At 50.9% G+C, this 21,343-nt stretch overlaps 1 protein-coding gene across 3 annotated transcripts in view; it reads left to right on the top strand.

Annotated features, from left to right (window-relative positions):
- The window catches only part of tbc1d4 (TBC1 domain family, member 4), a 311,885-nt gene that overhangs the window by 71,076 nt on the left and 219,466 nt on the right, over nt 1-21,343 (top strand). Inside the window, exon 1 of one of the 3 annotated variants that reach the window (XM_072476151.1) lies at nt 13,292-13,414. The exons of the other annotated variants lie outside the window; for them this stretch is intronic. Coding sequence (XP_072332252.1) covers nt 13,316-13,414 — 99 coding nt within the window. The 5' untranslated portion in view covers nt 13,292-13,315. Of the gene's footprint in view, nt 1-13,291; nt 13,415-21,343 lie in introns of those variants that run through there. 3 annotated transcript variants of the gene reach the window in all.

Here is a 21,343-nt window from a genome sequence, read left to right as displayed (position 1 = left end):
ACTGGTTTAGTCTGGGGCTGTCCCAGGCACAGTCATTCAGTTCTACCTGAAGAAATACGGTATTAGTGTTCTGCGTTCTCTGGTACAACATAGCACCCACTCAGGACTTTAATGTCCTTTTTTGGCTTTGATAATTTTACTGATGAAATAATAAGCCAATGGACATTTCTGGGATGAATACAAAATCTAACAAAATCAGTATTATTCAGACACATCATCTTAATTTTATATATTGTTATGATCCCAGTTAATGTGATAACTGGATGGGAAGATCCCAGAATGGAACCCTGGATCAAAATACATGGGGCGGGATTCTCCGAACCCCCGCAGGGTGGGAGAATCCCTGGGGGACGGCATGAATCCCGCCCCGCCGCTCCAATGCCGGCTGCCGTATTCTCCGGCGCCAGTTTTCGGGCGGGGGCGGGGATCATGCCGCGCCGGTCAGGGGCCGTTGGCAGCGCCCCCCCCCCCCCCCGCCCCCAGCAATTCTCCGGACCCCGATGGCCGAGCGGCCGTCGGTTACTGGCCTGGCCAGTCCCGCCGGCGTGAATTGGACATGATCCCCGCCCCCGGCCGAAAACTGGCGCCGGAGAATACGGGACCTGGCTGGTAGGCCAGCTGGTGTAGTCCTCGGGGGGGGGGGGTCCGGCCCCGGGGGGGCCTCCACGGTGGCCTGGCCCACGATCGGGTCCCACCGATCTGCGGGCGGGCCTGTGCCGTGGGGGCGCTCCTTCCTTCCGCGCCGGCCCCTGTAGGGCTCCGCCATGGCCGGCGCGGAGAAGACATCCACCTGCGCATGCGCTGGAATACGCCGGCCGATGTGCGCAGGCACAGAACCACACCGGCGGTTCTGCGCATGCGCTAACTCGCGCCGGCCCTTCGGCGCCGGCCTAGCCCCCGGAAGTGCGGAGAATTCTGCAACTTCCTGTGCCCGACGCCGGAGTGGTTTGCGCTGCTTTTTACGCCCGCGTCGGGCCATCACGGGAATTCGGGAGAATCCCGCTTCATAACTTTTATTTATTTATTTTTAATAAAATATGGCGGAACAGTCACAGGACTTCCAATTAGTTTTAACAGCAATACTCCTTTAGATTAACAAATACACCCATATTTAAAAATTAACATGGGTTACAAAGTAAATCTTAAACTACAATGGTCTCATTAACGCAAAATCCCTTTTAAGCGCACAAAATTACCGTGGGCACGTACACTCTCCACTCTGCACCCCAAATGAATGTTTGTGAATGTCTCCTCAGAATCCTCCCAAATGACTGTCACTTGAGAGTTTCCGAACTCCAATCCCAAAAACATGCTTTACAATCTTCTCTCATTATAATGCTTTCCCTTTGCCGTTTGCATTCAGAAATCCAGTCCAGGTTTTGCAAATGACACTTTTGAACATAGTTTCTGCTCCTACTTTTAACAGCGAATCCAGTCCAGGATTTTACACTAATCCCTTTAGAATTTCTTTGTCTAGACCGCTCACAATTGCTTTTACTCTTGATTCCCAAACTATATTTAAATTGCATCAAAAATGTCATCTACCTCTGAAGTCTGCTGTCTCCCTTGAAATCTGGTTACTTCAATTGTCTCTTTAACTCAAAACACTTTGGTTACTCTTCCTTGAATCCTCTGAACAATACCTTGGTCTGTGTTCACTTAGCCCTGGGTGTTTTAAACTTTCTGTCCCCATTCCCTGATTATCTGGATCGTATCTTGTTCCTTAGGAAGCTTGCATCTTTGCAATTCCCTTGTGCTGTCCAGCCGCTCATGGCAAAGTTGACAGCTATTCACGTCCCAGTGTCCTGTCTCCAACTTCCATCAAATTAGCTAAACTAAAACTTAAAATCTTCCCTACATTACAAGGCCCCAGTTGCTAAGCAACCGCTGCTGGTTTATTTATTCCTCACATTGTAGCCCTCTCTAAACACAATAGAAACACTGTTGGAGCTTAACTAACCCCGACACATACAAACACCTTTGTCCAGCATGAATCTAACTACAGGTTTTACCCTTCCAGGCACAGGAACATTAAACACTCAAAACTATACCTGGGGCGGGATTCTCCGAGCCCGTGCCAGGTTGGAGAATTGGCAAGGGGGCGCCACGCCGCTCCGACACCGGGCCGCCGATTCTCCGGTGACCAGACAATCGGCGTCAATCGTGTCGGCGCGGATGCTGCAGCGCGGTCGGGGGCCGTTGAAAGTGGCTCCCGCGGCGATTCTCTGCGCTCGATGGGCCAAGTGCCCGCCGAGTTCCGCCAGCATTGTTCGTGTGTGGTCCTACCCGGCGGGACCTCGGCGTTCTGGCTCCATGGTGGTCAGGCCCGCGATCGGGGGCAACCGATCGGCTCCGCCATGTTTCCCGGGGGCCAGCGCGGAGACGGCTGTGGCGCGCATGCGGGAACCCGCGCCGGCCGTGTAGGGCCAGCTTTCGGCGCCGGAGGAGCGCACAGCACTCCTGCTAGCCCCCGAAGAAGGGGAGAATGACTGGGCCTGGAGGCCTGTTGATGCCGGCATCGCTCACGCAGGTTTTGACGCCGGCGTCAACACTTGGCCGGAATTTTGGAGAATCCTGGCCCTTATTTCTAATGTTTACCAATACATATATGATTGGCAGGGAGGAGGATTTGAAAGAAGGTTATAAAGGACGAGAGGAAGGTACACAGGTTGAGGGGGATATCCTTGATAATGGAACTGAGGCACTGAAGGAATGATCTTACGCGATAGGGTTTAAGGAGGTGAAAGTATAAGAGCCCAGAGTCAGAGCAACAGAGTGGTCCAGGGATGATTTAGGGCTGGAGGAAGATAGTGTTTGAGAAAGATGATGCCATGAACAGATTTGAAGGCACGGTTGAGAATTGTCATTATGTAATAATAATAATCTTTATTATTGTCACAAGTAGCCTTACATTAACACTGCAATGAAGTTACTGTGAATAGCCCCTAGTCACTACACTCAGGCGCCTGTTCGGGTACACAGAGGGCGAATACAAAATGTCCAATTCACCTAACAGGCACGTCTTTTGGGACTTGTGGGAGGAAACCGGAGCACCCGGAGGAAACCCACGCAGACACGGAGAGAACGTGCAAACTTCGCACAGACAGCGACCCAAGCGAGAATCGAACCTTGGACCCCTGGAGCTGTGAAACAACAGTGCTAACCACTGTGCTACCATTAATGAGGAATAGGTTATGGCTGAACTAAACTTGATGTGGTAAAGGATGGCCTAAAGTTTATGATACGGGAGGATCTCCAAGAAAGGACTGGAGTAATTGTGCCCGGAACTGACAGAGGCAGAAGTGACAGTTTCAGCAGCAGATGGGCAGAGGCAGGGGATGGTAGTGGATGAGATTACAGAGGTGGAAGTTAGCATTATTATTCAATCAAAAGCTCAGTTCCTGGGCCAAACGGGGCGGCATGGTAGCAGATGGTTCAGTGTGAAATGGAGGTCAGGGAAGGGGAAAATTGTTTGTGAACAGGATATGGAGTCTGCGGCAGGGGCTAAAAACAATGGATTTGACATTCACCATTTAGAAAGAGGAAGTTGATTGTCCAATTCTCCCTTCAGGAGGTTTTGACTTGTATAGCTCTCGATGAAAGGCCCCAAACACCGCATTAACCTTCCCTGGGGCAGAAACAAACCCGTCACCCAAATCCCTTCTCTGCACTATCTCCCGGGATGCAGCCTGCCACCTCAGCTGATGTGCAAAAAGATGACTGTCCATCTAGTAAGAGGACCCCTCGAGCGCCGCAGCTGGCTCACCGCCGTGCCTGTCGAGAGCAACTCAAACTCCGTCTGCAGTTCCGTCCTACTTGCCAACAACTCCAGTGTCGGGGCAATCGAGTACTGGAGGTCCATCTTGAGAATGGAATCCACCAGCCGCTGCCTCTACACCCTTCCAGGTTTATCTTTATGCGCCTTGAAAGATATTATCTCCAATTCCCTCCCACTCAACAGCCATCTTCAGAGCTTGCCACAGCGTGGAATGTGAGGCCATCTCATTCCTATTGAACTCAATGTACTCCCCAATGGCGGAGGATATGCATTCATAGAATTCCTTGTCTGTCAGCAATGCCGTGTCCAATGGTTCCAACATCAGATCCACAAAATGCGGAGCATGATCCGAGGTAACGATCGCTGAGTGCCCCGCCCCCTTCATCCCAGGAAGAAGAGACCCACCCACCAAAAGAAAATCAATCCTGTAGACTCGATGGACATGGGAAAAAAAAAAGAGGACACCTATCCCTCAGATACATAAATCTCCATGAGGGCTCACAATCGCAGGCAGAGGGACAATGAGGTGGATGAAGAAGCTGAACAATTGAAGGCAGAGGGATGACTGAGGGGAGGGACATTGGACCCCGGCAAGGCTGCATGAAAATCTCACAAACAAGTGGGTCAAAGGGACGGTGGCACAGTGGTTAGCACTGCTGCCGCACAGCGCCAGGGACCCGGGTTCAATTCCGGCCTTGGATGACTGACTGTGTGGTGTTTGCACTTTCTCCCCGTGTCTGCGTAGGTTTCCTCCGGGTGGTCCGGTTTCCTCCCACAGTCCAAAGATGTGCAGGTTAGGTGCATTGGCCATGATAAATTGTCCATAAGTGTCCAGGGATATGCGGGTTAAGTCGGGTTGCAGGGAAAGGGCCGGAGCCTGGTTAGGGTGCACTTTCAGAGAGTCTGTGCAGACTTTAATGGGCCGAGTGGCCTCATTCAGCTCTGTAGGGATTCTATGATTGTACGATATCACATGGTTTACTGGAGGAGGATGCATGAAGACATGTGGGTAGAGGTTCAAGTGGGGCATGGGCTGGGGTGGGGGAGAGGGAGATGAATCGAGGAACACACCTCTCCTTGAGCCTGCAAACCTTTTCCCTCAGGATCGTAGAGATCCTGCATAGTCTGGTGAAGATAGGTGGGTTAGAGAGAATGGTAAGAATGTGCTGGACAGATGTTTAAATATGGTCCTGGGACCCTCAAACCTGCCAGATGACGGTGGGGGGGGGGGGGGGGGGGGGGGGAGAGAGAGAGGGGGGAGGTGGCGGTGGTGGTGGTGGTGGGGGGGGCACAAATTTGCTGCCAATGGAAAGGGAATGCACTTGTGCATTTTCAAGTGCAAAATCTGGCATGGGATCTTGGTAGTCTGACCTGAACTACTGCAGTTAATCACAAAAACAGAGAATTCCAGCCTTCGGTTTCTTGATAAATACAAAAAAAGAGCACACATAAATTTGTCATGAAGAAAATATCTTCACTGGAGAAGAAAGGGAACTTTGCTTGAAACCCTGTTACTCAGAATCCTGGGTACCTTTGTTACACAGAGTAATGGGGTTTATAGTGTTATAGTGCAGTGTGTGATATTATCCAACCACATCGATGCCACTTGGCAATAGGTTGGGTCTCAAATCGCAGCAGTGCCTCGACTATTTTACAATGTAATTTGACCCTTGTGCTCCATGTTTTTCGCAACCTTCAGGATCACGCAGTTGTCATGATATGTACTCATGCACATAATGAGATACAGACAGGCAGTGACAGACACCCAGTACAGCCAATCAACACACAGGACAGAACACAACCAATCACCAGGCAGAACACTAGAAGGTGGTTTCCCACTATAAAACACACGAGGCATCAGCACTCTGCCTCTTTCCACTGGTGACAACTGTAGTGACAGTCAGGGTGTATATATCAGTTAGCACCTTCTATACTTGGTTCAGAGCTAGTCTGGTCGAGTTAGTTATAGTAAGCACGCTTAGATTAATAGCGTGTCAAACCCACAGCGAACTGTGTGCACTGCTTAACAAGTTCAATAAAGCGCATTGAACCAACATCAAAGTTTGGAGTCTACTTTCAAGTACAACTGCATCCAGTTGCAGTCCGTGTTACCCCAGGGTGATTAACACGACAGCAGTGTTTTCAGAAAACCATCTGCAATACCGTTAGAACCAGAGGAGTGTAACAGAGAACAGTACAGAGTTAAGGAGGGACATTCCAAGAGGCACTCGGAGGGAAAGTAAAAGCAAACTACCGCGGATGCTGGAATCTGAAACTAAAACAGAAAACGGTGGCTCAAGTCAGCCGGTCTGACATCATCTGTGGAGAGAGAAGGGAGCTAACGTTTCGAGTCTGTGTGACCCTTTGTCAAAACTTTGATGCTGTCAGACCTTCTGAGATTGTCAGGTATTTTCTGTTTTTGTTTCAGGTACTTGGAGAGGGTGTCTTCCACAATCTAGATTTTAAAAGAAGCTAGAAATTGCACTTGTTTCTATTTCGCAGAGTTCTATCAGCAGGAGTGGATAAAACGTAAACTAAACGATCCCAAGCACCTATTATAATGCTCCACAGGCTTTCCCTTATTCTTTGTTAAACATGCAGGGAAATACAGTTTCTAAACCAGAGTGGCCGAGGGTAAGATCGTTAAATGTAATTAGTTCCCTAAATTCACAGTTGTTCTTTTAAAAAATAGCGCATTCAAAGATTGCTGGTAAGAGATCTGCTCGTTATTGCACTCCAAGGCTTTTGTGTCATTGAGATCAATAGGCATCCTCTAGCTAGTCCTGTTTAGCGTTCTCTGAAGGGTCAGTCTGGACTGTTGTCACTTCTTCCTTCGGAGGAGCAGTACCAATTGCTCCATCTTTCCCACTTGATCTTTCCACCTGGTGTGTCTTCATGTGGGGTGGGGGGAGGGGGGGTCTAACCTCTTTCCATATACCTCAGCCAATACTGTCCCTCTGGACTCTCAGTACAGAATAAACACAACCTCTCTGTGCACTAGAAACATAGCAACAGTAAACCTCTCGACTTGATTCTCTCGGTCAGTTAGATCAAAGCGGCGTGGGAACGGTAGAAAGAATGGCGCAAAATGGCCACCGATTCTCCGTTTTGCTGGGGGCTAGCATGCCGGCAGCGTAGCGCACCCGTCTCTAGCTGCCGATACGCCCGGAGAATTGCCGGGCCCGTGGTCGAGCATGCGCACAGTGGCGGCCTGCAGTGTCCGCACCATGCTACATGGCACTGGCCACTCGAGGACCTGGCCCGTCTGTCTCTTTCCACAGGCGACACTTAGAGAGAAGGACAGGGGCAGATCAGAAGCATTACACCCACCACGTGGCTTAGAGCAGACTGGTTAGTTAGACTGAGTTACTATAGCAAGATTAGCAGGAGAGTCGAACTCATAGAGAACTGTGCTAATGGTTCAATAAAGCATATTGAACTTACTTCAAAATCTGGAGTATCTTTTGGTCAAAGCTTCATCTAGTTGCAGCCTGTGATATCCCAGAGTACATAACACAACAACGCCGCGTTCCCGACGGGTGAGACCACATGTGTCCCATGCCATCGGGAACTCGGCCAGTCGGGGGCGGAGTATCGGGGTCGATATGTGACGTTGCATACCTCTCGAGTACGCCGCTTTGGAGGGGAGGAGCATCGCGAAAGCGGTGCCGCCCCCGATTTGGACGGGAACTCGGATTCTCCGGCTGGTCGCCGAATGCGATTTCGGAGTCGGCGACCGGAGAATCAGCCCCCAAAGTTTATAACTGTTGCCCTGTGTTTGATCCCCTTGGTGACTTTGCCCTATCTCTGTAACCCCTTTTGGCCATCCAACTCCCCTCTCTTCCTGCGATGAGCCTTTATGCACCGCACAGCCCCTCCCATTCCCTTATCATTAGCACTCTCGCCTTTAGTTGCCTCAATCCACATGTTGGAATTCGCTCGATGTGTGCCTCTACTTCTCTAATTATAAAACCAACCTATTTCAGAAGCTTTCAGCAGCCCCCCCAACAGCTGGTTTGATTCATTTTTTAAATTGTACCTTTGTGAAGCCCTTTGGAGCGTTCTCCTCACATCAAAACCTCTCAATAAATACAACTTATTGTTCAGGGTTTTAGAGTCGGAAAGCCATCCAGCGGGACACTTTGATGGAATACGAAGGCTTCAGGAAGTGGTTCACCGTGATTGTTCAGGGCCTGTTTATTGGTGAATGCAGCAGTTGAACATGTTGGGATGCGCGGGGCGGGGGGGGGGGGGGGGCTCATGGAGAGATGTTGGCTGTTTGCTTTGATGAACATGGTACCACGATCGGTGGGCCGTTAATTGAGTGCAGTGGACTCGGGAATTGCTCCGGAGGCCGACAGCGCTGGATGGGATTTTCCTCTTTATCTTGCAAGTGGAATGACGGGAGTTGTTCATGAGCCATCAGCACAGAATGAGCGTGGGAGCAGGGCCTGAACCATTAGCATTGTTGCCTCACAGCTCTAGGGTTCCAGCTTCGATTCCCGGCTTGGGTCACTGTCTGTGCGGAGTCTGCACATCCTCCCCGTGTCTGCATGGGTTTCCTCCGGGTGCTCCGGCTTCCTCCCACAGTCCAAAGATGTGCAGGATAGGTGGGTTGACCACATTAAATTGCCCTTAGTGTCAAAAAAGGATAGGTGGGGTTACTAGGTTACGGGGATAGGGTGGAGATGCGGGCTTAAGAGGGGTGCTCTTTCCAGGGGCCGGTGCAGACTCGATGGGCTGAATGGCCCATCCTTCTGCACTGTAAATTCTATGATCTATGACCATTCTCACAGATAATGTGAAACCACAGTTCCCGAGTCTTCGGAGTTTCGGCTTAAACCCTGATCAAACCCAGAAATGCCAGTGCTGGCATGATGCAGTTCTGTGCAAGATACCGAGCAAATGTGTGTGTTTGGTGGTGGGATCTGGGGGTGGGGCTGATGCATCTCCTCGCTGAGAGGCAGCATGGAAAATACCTGTATAAATTCCTGTGGTTAAATAAAGCGGATGGAGAAGGGGCCACAGAGAACAAAACAGCATCAAATTTTGCTTTTGAGCAGGCAATTAATTATTTTCTTCTGAGCATTTCCTTCTTTCCATAATTGTTTTTGCGGATCAAACCCTATCTTCCTGTTTTATTTGTCACCCAAAGGAGCTGTCTCCCGTGCCCCCAGCTGATTTCACCTGATTTCAGGGAGGAAAATAAAATATCCAAAAATCAGAAGGCCTATTGAACACAGGCTCAGACGATTCCAGGAATTATGACGCAGCTGGCACTTTGCTTTTACCGCAGCGCATTATAGTGTGCAACACACTGCCTGAAAGCTGGTGGGAGAAGCAGATTCAGTGGGAACTTCCAAATGGGAGTTGGTCACACCCTTGAAAAGGAACCATCTGCAGGGGTCTGGTGGAAAAGCAAGAGTGAGACTAATTGAAGCTCTGCCGAGGATCTAGCACATACACGATGGGCTGAAAGGCCGACGGCACTTATATGGTTGTGTAATAATGAAAACAAACAGCCGTACGCTGGAGAGAGGCGTGTTTCTAGCGAGCAGTTCGGTTCACTCGGAAGGATATTTTCTCCTCCTTATGGTGATCGGCCCCGAGCAGGCTCATAACATTTTTTTTTATTGGCAACAAATCAATGTGGGTTTTTTTTTAGGAGACCTCGCTTGCATTAGAAACTGGGAGAAAGTGCCCAAAAGACCATCTGTAAACTTGGGTTTTTACTTGGGGCTTCCTGAGAAATCAGCCCCAGCTGGGGCTAACAACAAGGCCGAGTTTTGTGTCAGTTTGCAACTCTTTACACACTTCAGTGAGACAGGCAAGCTATTCATCAAACGTACACGCATGTGCCAAGTTTGAGCTGAAGAACAATTAAGGACATGTTAGTGCAAGCTCAGCATGTTTATATTTCCATTATTGCATGCGATCAGTTACCCTTGGACGCAAATACGTTTTTAGCTTTTACTGCCCATTTTTTCTATGCCGCGGCCAGGTGGCATATTTTATTTCCCGGTTGTCATGGTTCCTTGAAGATTTTCACTTTCTTGTGAATAGCTGAGACATCTGTGAGGCTTCTGAATTATACCTGCGAACTGTCCAGGGATGCACAGGTTAGGTGGGGTTATGGGGAAAGGGCGGGCCTTGGTAGGTCTTCTCTCACAGGGTTGGTGCGGTCTTGATGGAATGAATGGCCTCCTTCTGCACTGTAGGAATTCCATCCAACGCTGCCTGCATCTGAATTTGCACCAATCAAATCCCATTCACTTTTCGCACCTGTGCTGATTATCCAATGTGGGCTCCTGGTCCTACAATGCTTCAATTTAAAAATGTCTACCCTTGATTTCAAATCCCTCCTAGGCCTCACCCTCCCTATCTCTGTAACCTCCTCCAGCCCTGCAACCCTCTGCATTTGCTGCACTCCTCCCAATTCATGGCTCGCCTGCAGGTGGTCATTCCTTTACTTGCCAACGGCCCAGGTACTGAAATTCCCTCCCGAAACCTCTCCGCCTCTTGAACCCTTTTGACCAAGTTTTTTTAATTAGCCACCTGCCCTAATACCTCCATTGCCTCAGTGTTAAAATGTGTTTGATCAACCTTTTTGAAGGGCCTTGGGACTTTTTATCGATCTGAAGGGCTCTGTATATAGCAAATTCCCATTGTTCACTATGGGAATGTGAGAGCCAATTTGCGCACATCAAGATTCCACAAGCAACAGACAATCCTTTTAAATGGTTGTTGGTGGAGGGATGAATATTGACTATTGTTCACTATGGGCTGCGAGGCCACGTGACAAGCCCAAAGTCCGTGGGTTGGCTGTGCGAAACTTGGCCGTTTCAGGTTACTGTGGGTGTAGCAGTACACAAAAAAGATTTAAAGGGGCCACGCACTTAAACAAATCACTCAAGCACTTCAAAGTGTATTAGAGGGTGCGTTGGGCGGGATATCAAAATAGTGCCATAGAATCGTTTTACACCTACCTGGGAGGGTATAATGGGACTTCATTAGAAGGGATAATTTATTAAAATATGAGACTTTCCTGATTTTGACACCTTGCTGATTATTCTTTAACCAGAGTCTTCTGGGAGGACTACATGAAAGACAATTCCGTTCTCCATTCCAGTGTCCCAAAACATTGATAGGGATGGTTTGATGAAATACTGTGCAGGAATGGCCCATAGGCAGTGTGGGGCTTCAACATTGAGCACAGGTCAGAATTGCCAAGCAATCTGCCTCACGGCACTGAGGTCCCAGGTTCAATCCCGCCCCCGGGTCACTGTCCGTGTGGAGTTAGCACATTCTCCTCGTGTCTGCATGGGTCTCGCCCCAGCAACCCAAAGATGTGCAGGGTAGGTGAATTGGCCACTCTAAGTTGCCCCTGAATTGGAAAGTAAAATGGGCACTCTAAATTAAAAAAAAAGAAATACCAAGCAATTGTTTGGAAGGCCTTACATATTCTTTCTCAAGTGAACCGTACCTTTTCGGCTCTAAAAGCAAACTTTCCTGCTTTGGAGGAGGGTTTCAGGCAGAACAGTGGCGATTTCACATGACTTGTACCTTGACTGATTAAAAACATTTTTTAAGAGTATCAATTCATATTTTCCAATTAAGGGCCAATTTGGCGTGGCCAATCCACCTACCCTGCACATCTTTGGGTTGTGGGGGCGAAGCCCACGCAAACACGGGGAGAATGTGCAAACTCCACATAGACTGTGACCCAGAGCCGGGATCGAACCTGGGACCTTGGAGCCATGAGGCAGCAGTGCTAACCACTGCACCACCGTGCTGCCCTCCGTACCTTGTCTGATTGATATGTTGTTTTTAATTGGTGTGAACTTCACAAGGTTTGTTAGAGGTGATGTAATAAATCAATGGCGATAAAGTAACACGAAGGAGGCACACAGTTTGAAAGATGAAAGTGCCTTGCCGTCTGTTGTTTGAGGGCCAAAGTGGTTTCCATGGCTGGTGTTGGATGGTATGGCACAATGAGGGATTGCGATGTGTGCTGAAGGGCTTCACGCAGCTTCTCATCGCAACCACGTGTTCACTGTGGGGCTGCATTGCCATGCTGGAGAGTAGAGCAAGCGGGGTGCTGGTGCGCACAGCGTGTTTACACTCTGAGAGACAGGATCAGCACAATGCTGCACTGTGAGGCCGGCTATTAAATCTCCTGTTTAAAAGCCATCCTTTCATAAGATACATCTGCTTCCAAACTGAACTAGGCAATGGCAAAAGAATTGAAGTGTCTTCCAGCACGAGGGATATGTGATGTTCAGACAGATTACGATCCAAAGCATTTACTGCAAAATTGATTTCTGCAAGAAATCTCATAACAAGAGAAATTTTCACAGGTCAAGTTTTTTTCACTCTCTCTCTTACATCAGGGAGAAAATAATCTCTGAAAACATAACTGGTTAGGGTGAAATTTCATTGCAGATGAGTTGATACATCCCCAAGGGCACTTTCATGCTTGGCATAGTAAACTGTGTCTGTTATCAGATCGAGATGATTGCCTGTTCAAAGCTCAGCTGAATATCCTGTGAGGGGAGCACATCAGCTGGTGATCGTTCCAATCACTGGGACACACATACACACAACAGCATCGGATGGTTGGGATCGAGGTATTGCTGTCACATTATGGAAAATAGGACAAACCCAATTTAATAAAAATCTTGTGCAAAAAGTGACAATAGCTCTGGCCACATGGCATTATTAGAAGCAGTTTATGCTGTGCACAAATTTTTCCTGATGAATAATTTATATTTTACAAAATAACTTATTTGCCCCCCTCATGGACAATAAAGGGCGGGATTCTCTGACCCCCCCGCCGGGCTGGAGAATCGCAGGGGTGCGGCGTGAATCCCGCCCTGGCGCCGGCTGCCGAATTCCCCGGCGCCGGTTTTTTGGCGGGGGCTGGAATCGCGCCGCGCCGTTCGGGGGACGTTGGCAGCCCCCCGCGGGGGGGGGGGGGGGGAGGGGGTCCCCCCACGGTGGCCTGGCCCGCGACCGGGGCCCACCGATCTGCGGGCGGCCCTGTGCCTTGGGGGAACTCTTTCCCTCCACGCCGGCCGCTGTAAAGCTCCGCCATGGCCAGCGCGGAGAGGAAACTCCCTGCGCATGCGCAGGAATCACACCAGCGGTTCTGGGAAGACGCTGGCGTTCAATTCCCTTCCGGGCGGACCAACGGCGGAGTGGTTCACGCCACTCCTCAGCGCCGGTGTTGCCTGCCCGCCAGATACCCGAGAATCCTGCCCAAGATTTCAAGAAGTTACACATGTTTCACAATACTTGGGTCGGCAGGACCCAGGAGGGAGAGGTGGGTGGGGCGGCCGGTGGGCGAGGTTACAGACAGGGCCAATCCACAGGGCGTGTGCTTCCTGGGGGCCTCAGCTTGGTGGCCAAGTAGCCTGCCAGTCAGAATGCTCCCTGCCAAAAGCAGCCAATCCGGCCTGCAGAGCATCCTGACTGACAGGCTGCTTGACCAATGGCTGCTGACACTCTGAAAAGCAGCAATCAGTGGCTGAGTAAAACATGCCATGTTACCCCCTTCTTACCTTGAGTGGAAACTCACTTGCGGACTGTGCTGAAGAAGCTTTCATTCCTTCAGACCTTGTTGGAGAGGAAGATAAGGTAAAGCAAAGTGCTTAACGTTCACCTTAATGCCTAGAAAGTCCTTCCCCCCAAATCTCCACCCTGTGTCGGGGCCCTTCCCAACCACAGTGTTTCCACCCCCCCCGACAATATGCATCCGCCACCCCTCTGATCTCCTCAATCCCCACCGGCATTCACTGAATCCTGGATAGACCCGAGCAACAGCGCAAGGGTAGCAAACACATGGGAACATCAAAGCCAGCTAGACATTCCCCTCCGAACCACTCACCACAATGACTGGGAAATATAGTGCCGGTCCTCCACTGTCGTCCAGTCAAAATCCTGGAAGTCCCGCTCTAACAGCGCTGAGAGTGTACCCACACCACATAGACTGCAGCGCTTCAGGCAATAGTTCAGAAAATCTGGACACACTAGCTCAGACTGATAGGCAGTAATACAGCCATGCTGATCTTCAACCTATCTCTCACAGACCAGGAAGGCAGGTTTTTTGGAGGATAGACATGATTGTGAAGTGGGTGGTAGTCTTACAGCATGGGAAAGCATCCTGCTCCTCCCCCATTGCTCCCAATCTACCACCACTTGAAACAGGTGAAGCGGAAATCAGTTTGATGCTCAAGTCAGGAAACAGTTTAATGATAACAAGGAGACAAAGAAACATTGGGCGGGATTTTCCTCCCTCTCCACGGCGTGTTGTGCAGCAGCGGAGGGCGTCTTGTCAGTGAGCAGGCCGGGATCCTCTGGTCCCATCATTGTTAACGGGGTTTCCCGTTCAACGCACCCCCCGCTGCCGCAAAACCTGCGGTAGGGGTGCATCGTGGGCGGGACCGAAGATCCCGCCAGACTGAACGCCTGGACAATACCGCTCATCGTGTTTAACTGACAGGCCAGAAGAAAATGGGGAAGTTGTTGGTCCCAAAAACATTGTTGGGCAGTTGAGGGGGGAGGGGCCGACGACAGGAACTCCAGTCCCATGGTTCACTCAGAATAATAAATAACAATAGCTTATTGTCACAAGTAGGCTTCAACGAAGTTACTGTGAAAAGCCCCGAGTCGCCACATTCCGGCGCCTGTTCGGGGAGGCTGGTACGGGAATTGAACCCACGTTGCTGGCCTTGTTCTGCATTACAAGCCAGCTGTTTAGCCCACTGTGCTAAACCGGTCCCTAATTGCCCTTAGTGTCCAAAAAGATTAAGTGGGGGTTACGGGGATAGGGTAGATACGTGGGCTTGAGTAGGGTGCTCTTTGTAAGGGCCGGAGCAGACTCGATGAGCCCCTAAAAATAATAGTGTTATTGTGGAAGTGAATGAGTGAAGGAGTGAACGAGTGTGAGAGCATGCAAGTGTGACAGCGAGTGAAGTGAAAGTGTACGAGTGTGAAAGCTGGCGAGTGTGAGAGAGGGCGAGTGCGGGATCCTGCGAGGCAAGGTTGCGAGTGAACAAGCGTGAGAGCGAGCGCGTGTGAGAGCGAGAGCGTGCGAGCGAGTGTGAGAGCGAGGCGAGTGTGCGAGCGTGAGAGCGAGTGAGTGTTGTCATAATATACACCAGTATATCATGGTGCAGATACACGCACACTGATGGACACACAGTGGGACCAATCAACACACACAACACCGCAGCCAATCACCAGTTAGAGCACACGCACTATAAAGACAGGGGGTATCAGAGTTCCCGCTCATTCGAGATGCAGCCTCCGAGTAGGACAGAGTTTACAGCTTGCAGCACAGATCTTCACCATGTGCTGAGTGCATAGACTGGTTGGGACAAGGCATAGGTCATTAGTTTAATCTAATATCGTGTTAGCCCACATTGAAAGTATGTTCTGACAGTTTCTGAGTGTTGTACTATTTTAAGTGTTGGTGACCTGTATGTGTTCCACGGATCCCGAGCACCCAACACATCATGATACCAGGAGTTGAGGGATATTAGAACTTCTTAGACCTACCTGCAAGTGATCTGCCTTCCACCAGCATACAGCCATCCTGCAAAATGGACAGCGTCCGCCCGCCGCCGCTCCGCATCACCGGTAACCTAGGGGCCAATTGGAAGATATTCAAACAACGCTTCCAGCTCTACCTTGAAGCCACAGACCGGGAGGATGCCTCGGTCACCAGGAAGATTGCTCTCTTCCTATCCACGGCCAGGGAACATGCCATCCACATTTTCAATTCTCTCACCTTTGCGGATGATGAAGATAAAACAAAAATCAAGACGGTCCTCCTCAAGTTTGACAGTCACTGCAACATAGAGGTGAATGAAAGTTTTGAGCGCTATGTATTCCAACAGCGTTTGCAAGGTATGGATGAACCTTTCCAGTCCTTTCTCACCCACCTCCGCATCTTTGCGCAGTCCTGTAGCTACGGGCCCACCTCCGACTCCATGTTACGCGACCAGATCGTTTTCGATGTTCAGTCGGACCCCCTACGCCAGCAGCTCCTCAAGGTAAAGCAGCTCACCCTAGCGACCGCTATCGAGACCTGCGTGCAACACCAACACGCCACCAGTCAGTATTCCCACATCCAAGCGGCTGAAACGGCACGGCAAGGTCCCCACGAGGCGGAACGGGTCCAAGCAATCGAGCAACTCCAGGACCTCAGCCTGGATGAGGGCGGCCATTTTGCATGCTTTTCACGGACTCCCGCGCTTGTGCGCACCAAACGAGGGGACGGCGACATCGACAAACGTAATGCGCAGGCACGCACCATGTACGACCGCACCACGCATGCGCGGTGGCGCAGCGAACGTACTGACGCCAAGACGTGCGGCAACTGTGGCTCCGCCCATTTAAAACGGCAATGCCCTGCCAAATCCCAACAATGCCTGAGATATGGCAAACTTGGCCACTATGCTGCTTTATGCAGAGCAGCTCAGCCTGCCAACTCTCGTCGCTCCAGCCAGCCTCGCAGGAAAGTCCGGGCCATTCAGCCCACGGTCACCGAGTCCGATGCGGACCTGCTACCCAACATTAACACCGAGGACCCGAAGGCGCCTTTTCGAGTCGGTATCGTTACAAAGAACAGGGTGTCCCCAAAGCAAAGAATCCAGCCTCTATCGGTATACAGCATCGATTCAGACGATGAGTGGTGTGCCACCCTGACGGTCAACCAGAATTCGTCGCCCACCTCAGAAACTTAATTTATGAACTTTGCAGACTTATAGACTTTCAGAATTGTTTTGTTGCTTTGTTTGATCGTTTCCCTGGTTTGTATATAGTGTTGATCTCGTCATTCTTGTTGCATACTGCTTCTCTGCACCAGGCACCTTCCCATGTAAATAGCTTAGTTCTCATGTACGTAGTCCTGTAAATATGTCTTCGCACCCCACACGTAGTTAGGAACATTTTCACCACACATTATTTATTGCCACACACATACATTCTTTTGTAAAAGGGGGGATGTCATAATATACACCAGTATATCATGGTGCAGATACACACACACTGATGGACACACAGCAAGACCAATCAACACACACAACACCGCAGCCAATCACCAGTTAGAGCACACGCACTATAAAGATAGGGGGCATCAGAGTTCCCGCTCATTCGAGATGCAGCCTCCTAGTAGGACAGAGCTTACAGCTTACAGCACAGATCTTCACCATGTGCTGAGTGCATAGACTGATTAGGACTAGGCATAGGTCTTTAGTTCAATCTAACATCATGTTAACCCACAATGAAAGTATGTTCAACAGTTTCTGACTTAATAAAGTAGTGTTGCACTATTCTAAGTGTTGGTGGCCTGTATGTGTTCCATGGATCCCGAGCACCCAACACATCAAGTGTGAAAGTGTGTGAGTGTGCAAGTGTGTGAGCGAGCGAGTGCGTGAGTAAGCAAGATTGTTCCGGTCATTGATGGAAACAACCGTCCCCAGGATTCTGGTCACCTACCCCAAGGTCTCTTTGTGGCTTGGTTGCAATTTCTGTTTGCTGTAGCTCTTTGGGACATTGCTATATTAAATGTGCTGTGCAAATGCAGGCTGCTGTTGTTTACTTTGATTGTATGGTTCTGTACCTTAGTGTGAGGGGTTCTTCCTGACCGGCTGAGATTGCCCTTGCAGGGGATGCTAGTGCTGCTGAATATGAGGTTACTTTGGTGCATGTAAGGGATTGCACAGGCCCACATCCCATTGTAGTACATAATAGTTTCCATTGTTAACAGACAAAACGTAACTGAGTGAAAGAGTAGGTGTTCCTCCTTGGCATCTATCTTGGCCAGATTCTAACTGTGATGCATAATGCTGCCCCTGTATGTTGTGTATTGTACTCAAATGCCAACTCATCTCTCTCATTCTGCAACCATCATGAAAATGGGTCAATCCTCCATCGGTCAATCTTCCAGGCAAGCCCATGCTTGTGCACACACAAGCATGCTGAGGAGGGATCACAAAGCAGGAATCGTAGAATTTACAGTGCAGAAGGAGGCTATTCGACCCATCGAGTCTGCACCGGCCCTTACAAAGAGCCTACTCAAGCCCACGTATCTACCCTATCCCTGTAACCCCCACTTAACCTTTCTGGACACTAAGGGCAATTTAGCATGGCCAATTCACCTGACCCGCATATCTTTGGACTGTGGGAGGAAACCGGAGCACCCAGAGAACGTGCAGACTCCGCACAGACAGTGACCCAAGCTGGGAATCGAACCTGGGACTCTGGAGCTGTGAAGCAACTGTGCTAACCACTATGCTACCGTGCTGCCCACTATCCAACTCGGACCTCTCCCCCAAGAGCTCAGGGAAGCCATGGGCAATTGGAGTGCATCAAAGCTGAAATTAGAAATCCAAGCATAGGCCACAGGGGATGAACCTTTAGTTTAGTCATAGTTTTACAGCAGGGAAAGATGCCTTTAGGCCCATCATGTCTGTGCTGGCCACCAAGCACCTATCTATTGTAATCCCATTTTCCAGCACATGGTCCGTAGCCGTGGGCGTGATTCTCCGGGAATCGGCGGGGCGGGCAGAAACGGCGCAGTGGAGTGGCGGGAACCACTCCGGCGTCGGGCCGCCCCAAAGGTGTGGAGTGGTTTGCGCCCCGCGGGCCGGCGTTGAAGGCCTTTGGCGCTGCGCCAGCCGGGACTCCACCGGGCGGCGCGGATCCGCGCATGCGCGGGAGCGTCAGCGGCTGCTGATGTCATCCCCATGCATGCGCAGGTGGAGTCACTTCCGCACCGGGAATGGCGGATGACCACGGCCTCCGATGCGGAAGGAATAGAGTGCCCCCATGGCACAGGCCCGCCCGCAGATCTGTGGGCCCCGACCGCAGGCCAGGCCACCGTAGGGGTACATCCCGGGGCCAGATCCCCCCGCGAACCCACAATAACCCCGGAGGCCACCCGCGCCGCCAGGTCCCGCCGGGTAAGAGACCAACTCCAATTTACGCCGGCGGGACTGGCTACAGGCGGGCGGGACTTCGGCCCATCGTGGGCCGGAGAATTCGGGGGGGGCCCCGGGGCCCATTGAATCGCGCCGGACCCCGCAATTCTCCGATGCAGGCGGCGCGACTCACGCCACGCCGGTTTTTGGGGAGTGGGAGAATTCGGAGGCCGGCGGGGGCGGGATTCACGCTGACCCCCGGCGATTCTCCGACCCGGCGGGGGGTTGGAGAATCCCGCCCCTGGTATGTCAAGGCATTTCAAATGCTCATCTAAATGCATTTTAAATGTTGTAAAAGTTCACCTTTACCACCCTTTCAGGCAGTGAGTTCCAGATTCCCACCACCCTCTGGGTGAGATGTTTTTTCCTTAAATCCCCTCTAAATCTCCTGCCCATTACCTTACTATGTCCCCTGGTGATTCACCCCTCAGCTAAAGAGAAAGCTTTCTTCCTATCTACCCTATCTATGTCCTTCATAGTTTTGTGCACCGCACCAGGTCCCCCCCTCAGTTTCTCTGCTCAGACAGGAACAACCTCAGCCTAACCAGCCTCTCTTCACAACTGAAGCACCCCAGCCCAGGCAACATCCTGGTGAATCTCCTCTGCACCCTCTCTCGTGCAATCACATCCTTCCTGTAGAGTGGTGACCAGAACTGCACACAGCTTTATAGTGTTTTATGCAGCTCCAGCATAACCTCCCTCCTCTATATTTTGTGCCTTGGCTAATCGAGGCAACTCTCCCAAAAGCCTTCATAAACACTGTATGCAACTCACGGCTGCTCTGGTCCTCGGTACTTCGTGGCATCCTACCGTTCATTGTGGATTCCAATGTCTTGTTGGTCTTCCCAAAATACATCACCTCACACTTTTCAGGCCTAAACTCCATTTGCCCTTCTGAACAGCCCATCTATATCATCCTGCAATGTCAGGCTGATGTCTGTATGTTGTACCATCTCGTTCACTTGCTCCCCAGTCACTGGGAAAAAAGTGGTGGGGAGACCCAGTGAGGAAGAAAGCCAATCGTACTTACGCTGTTTGTGTCACGTATAAAGAGCTGGTAAGAGCGGACTGGAGGTGACATAGAGGTTGGGAACAGTGGGCGGGATTCTCTCAGCCGGGGGCCGGGCCGGAGAATCCCTGCGACCGGCGCGAATCGCCCCACGCCGCCCCAACGCCGGGACGTGATTGAGTGGAGAATTGGCGCCGGTGTGGTCAGCGCGGCGAAAGCGGCCCCCCGCCGATTCTCAGCCCGGGATTGGCCGAGTGGCCGTAACAGTAAACCCGAGTCCCGCCGGCGCCGTTCTAACCTGCTCTTAGCCGGCGGGACCCCAGCGTGGAAGGCTCCGGGGGAGGCCTGTGTGGGGGGGATGGGGGATCGATCCGGGGGTTGGGTCTCCCTTGTGGCCTGGCCCGCGATCGGCGCCCACCGATCGGCAGGCCGGCCTCTCAGGCTGTGGACCTCCTTTCTTCCGCGCCGGCCCCTTTACCCCTACGCTATGTTGCGGTGGGGCCGGCGCGGAGAACGGAGCCACTGCGCATACACGGACCCCGCGGCGCCCAGTTGACGCCGGAATCAGCAGCTGGGCAGGTCAAAGGCTACGAATCCTATGGCGAGTTACTTATCTCCTGACCCCCCAAAGCCTGTCAACCATCGACAAGGCACAAGTCAGGAGTGTAATGGAATACTCTCCACTGACCTGGATGAGTGCAACTCCAACAACACTCAAGAAGCTCAATACCATCCAGGACAAAGCAGCCCACTTGATTGTTCTCCCACAAATATTCAATCCCTCCACCACCGATGAACAGTGGCTGCCGTGTGCACCATCTACACAATGCACTGCAGTAACTCACCAAGGTTCCTTAGACAGCACCTTCCAAACCCACGACTACTACCATCTAGAAGGACAAGAGCAGCAGATACCTGGGAACCCCACCACCTGGAGGTTCCCCTCCAGTCACTCACCACCCTGACTTAGAGATATATCGCCGTTCCTTCGCTGTCGCTTGGACAAAATCCTGGAACTCCCTCCCTAACAGCACTGTGGGTGTACCTACACCTCAGGGACTGCTGCGGTTCAAGAAGGCAACTCACCACCACCTCCTGAAGGGCAACTAGGGATGGGCAATAAACGCCGGTCTAACCAGTGTTGTGACTTTATAAACCACAGCATGTGTTTCACCTGTCTACGGTGGACAAATGATCACACAAGTTGTTCAGTACAATAATTGTTTATTAATACACACAAAGTTAAATACTTAATCAATCATATGTTCATGCACATTGGACTATCAACTTATACACTTAAAATAACCTTAACTTAACTTCCAGGTGACTGGAAAGTACAGAGCAGATATGGCCTTATCTGTGATCTTGTAGTCTGGCAGTGCTGGAGTTCTTGTAATTGGTTGTCCGTGTCCTCGGTTCTGATCCCTCTGTGGATGGCGTATTTGGTCCTCCTCTTGGCTGGTGATGGATTCACCATTGTTGTTGGCTGCCGAAGCTGTTGTCTGGGAGGCTGCAATTGAGAGAGAGCTTCTGAGGTGGGCAGCACCTTTTTAACCTGCTTGGATTTTC

Source organism: Scyliorhinus torazame, chromosome 15, assembly GCF_047496885.1.
Source record: "Scyliorhinus torazame isolate Kashiwa2021f chromosome 15, sScyTor2.1, whole genome shotgun sequence".
In the NCBI taxonomy this organism is placed as follows: Eukaryota; Metazoa; Chordata; class Chondrichthyes; order Carcharhiniformes; family Scyliorhinidae; genus Scyliorhinus; species Scyliorhinus torazame.
The sequence above is the reverse complement of the archived record's forward strand: the minus strand, read 5'-3'. Positions and strand labels throughout refer to the sequence as shown.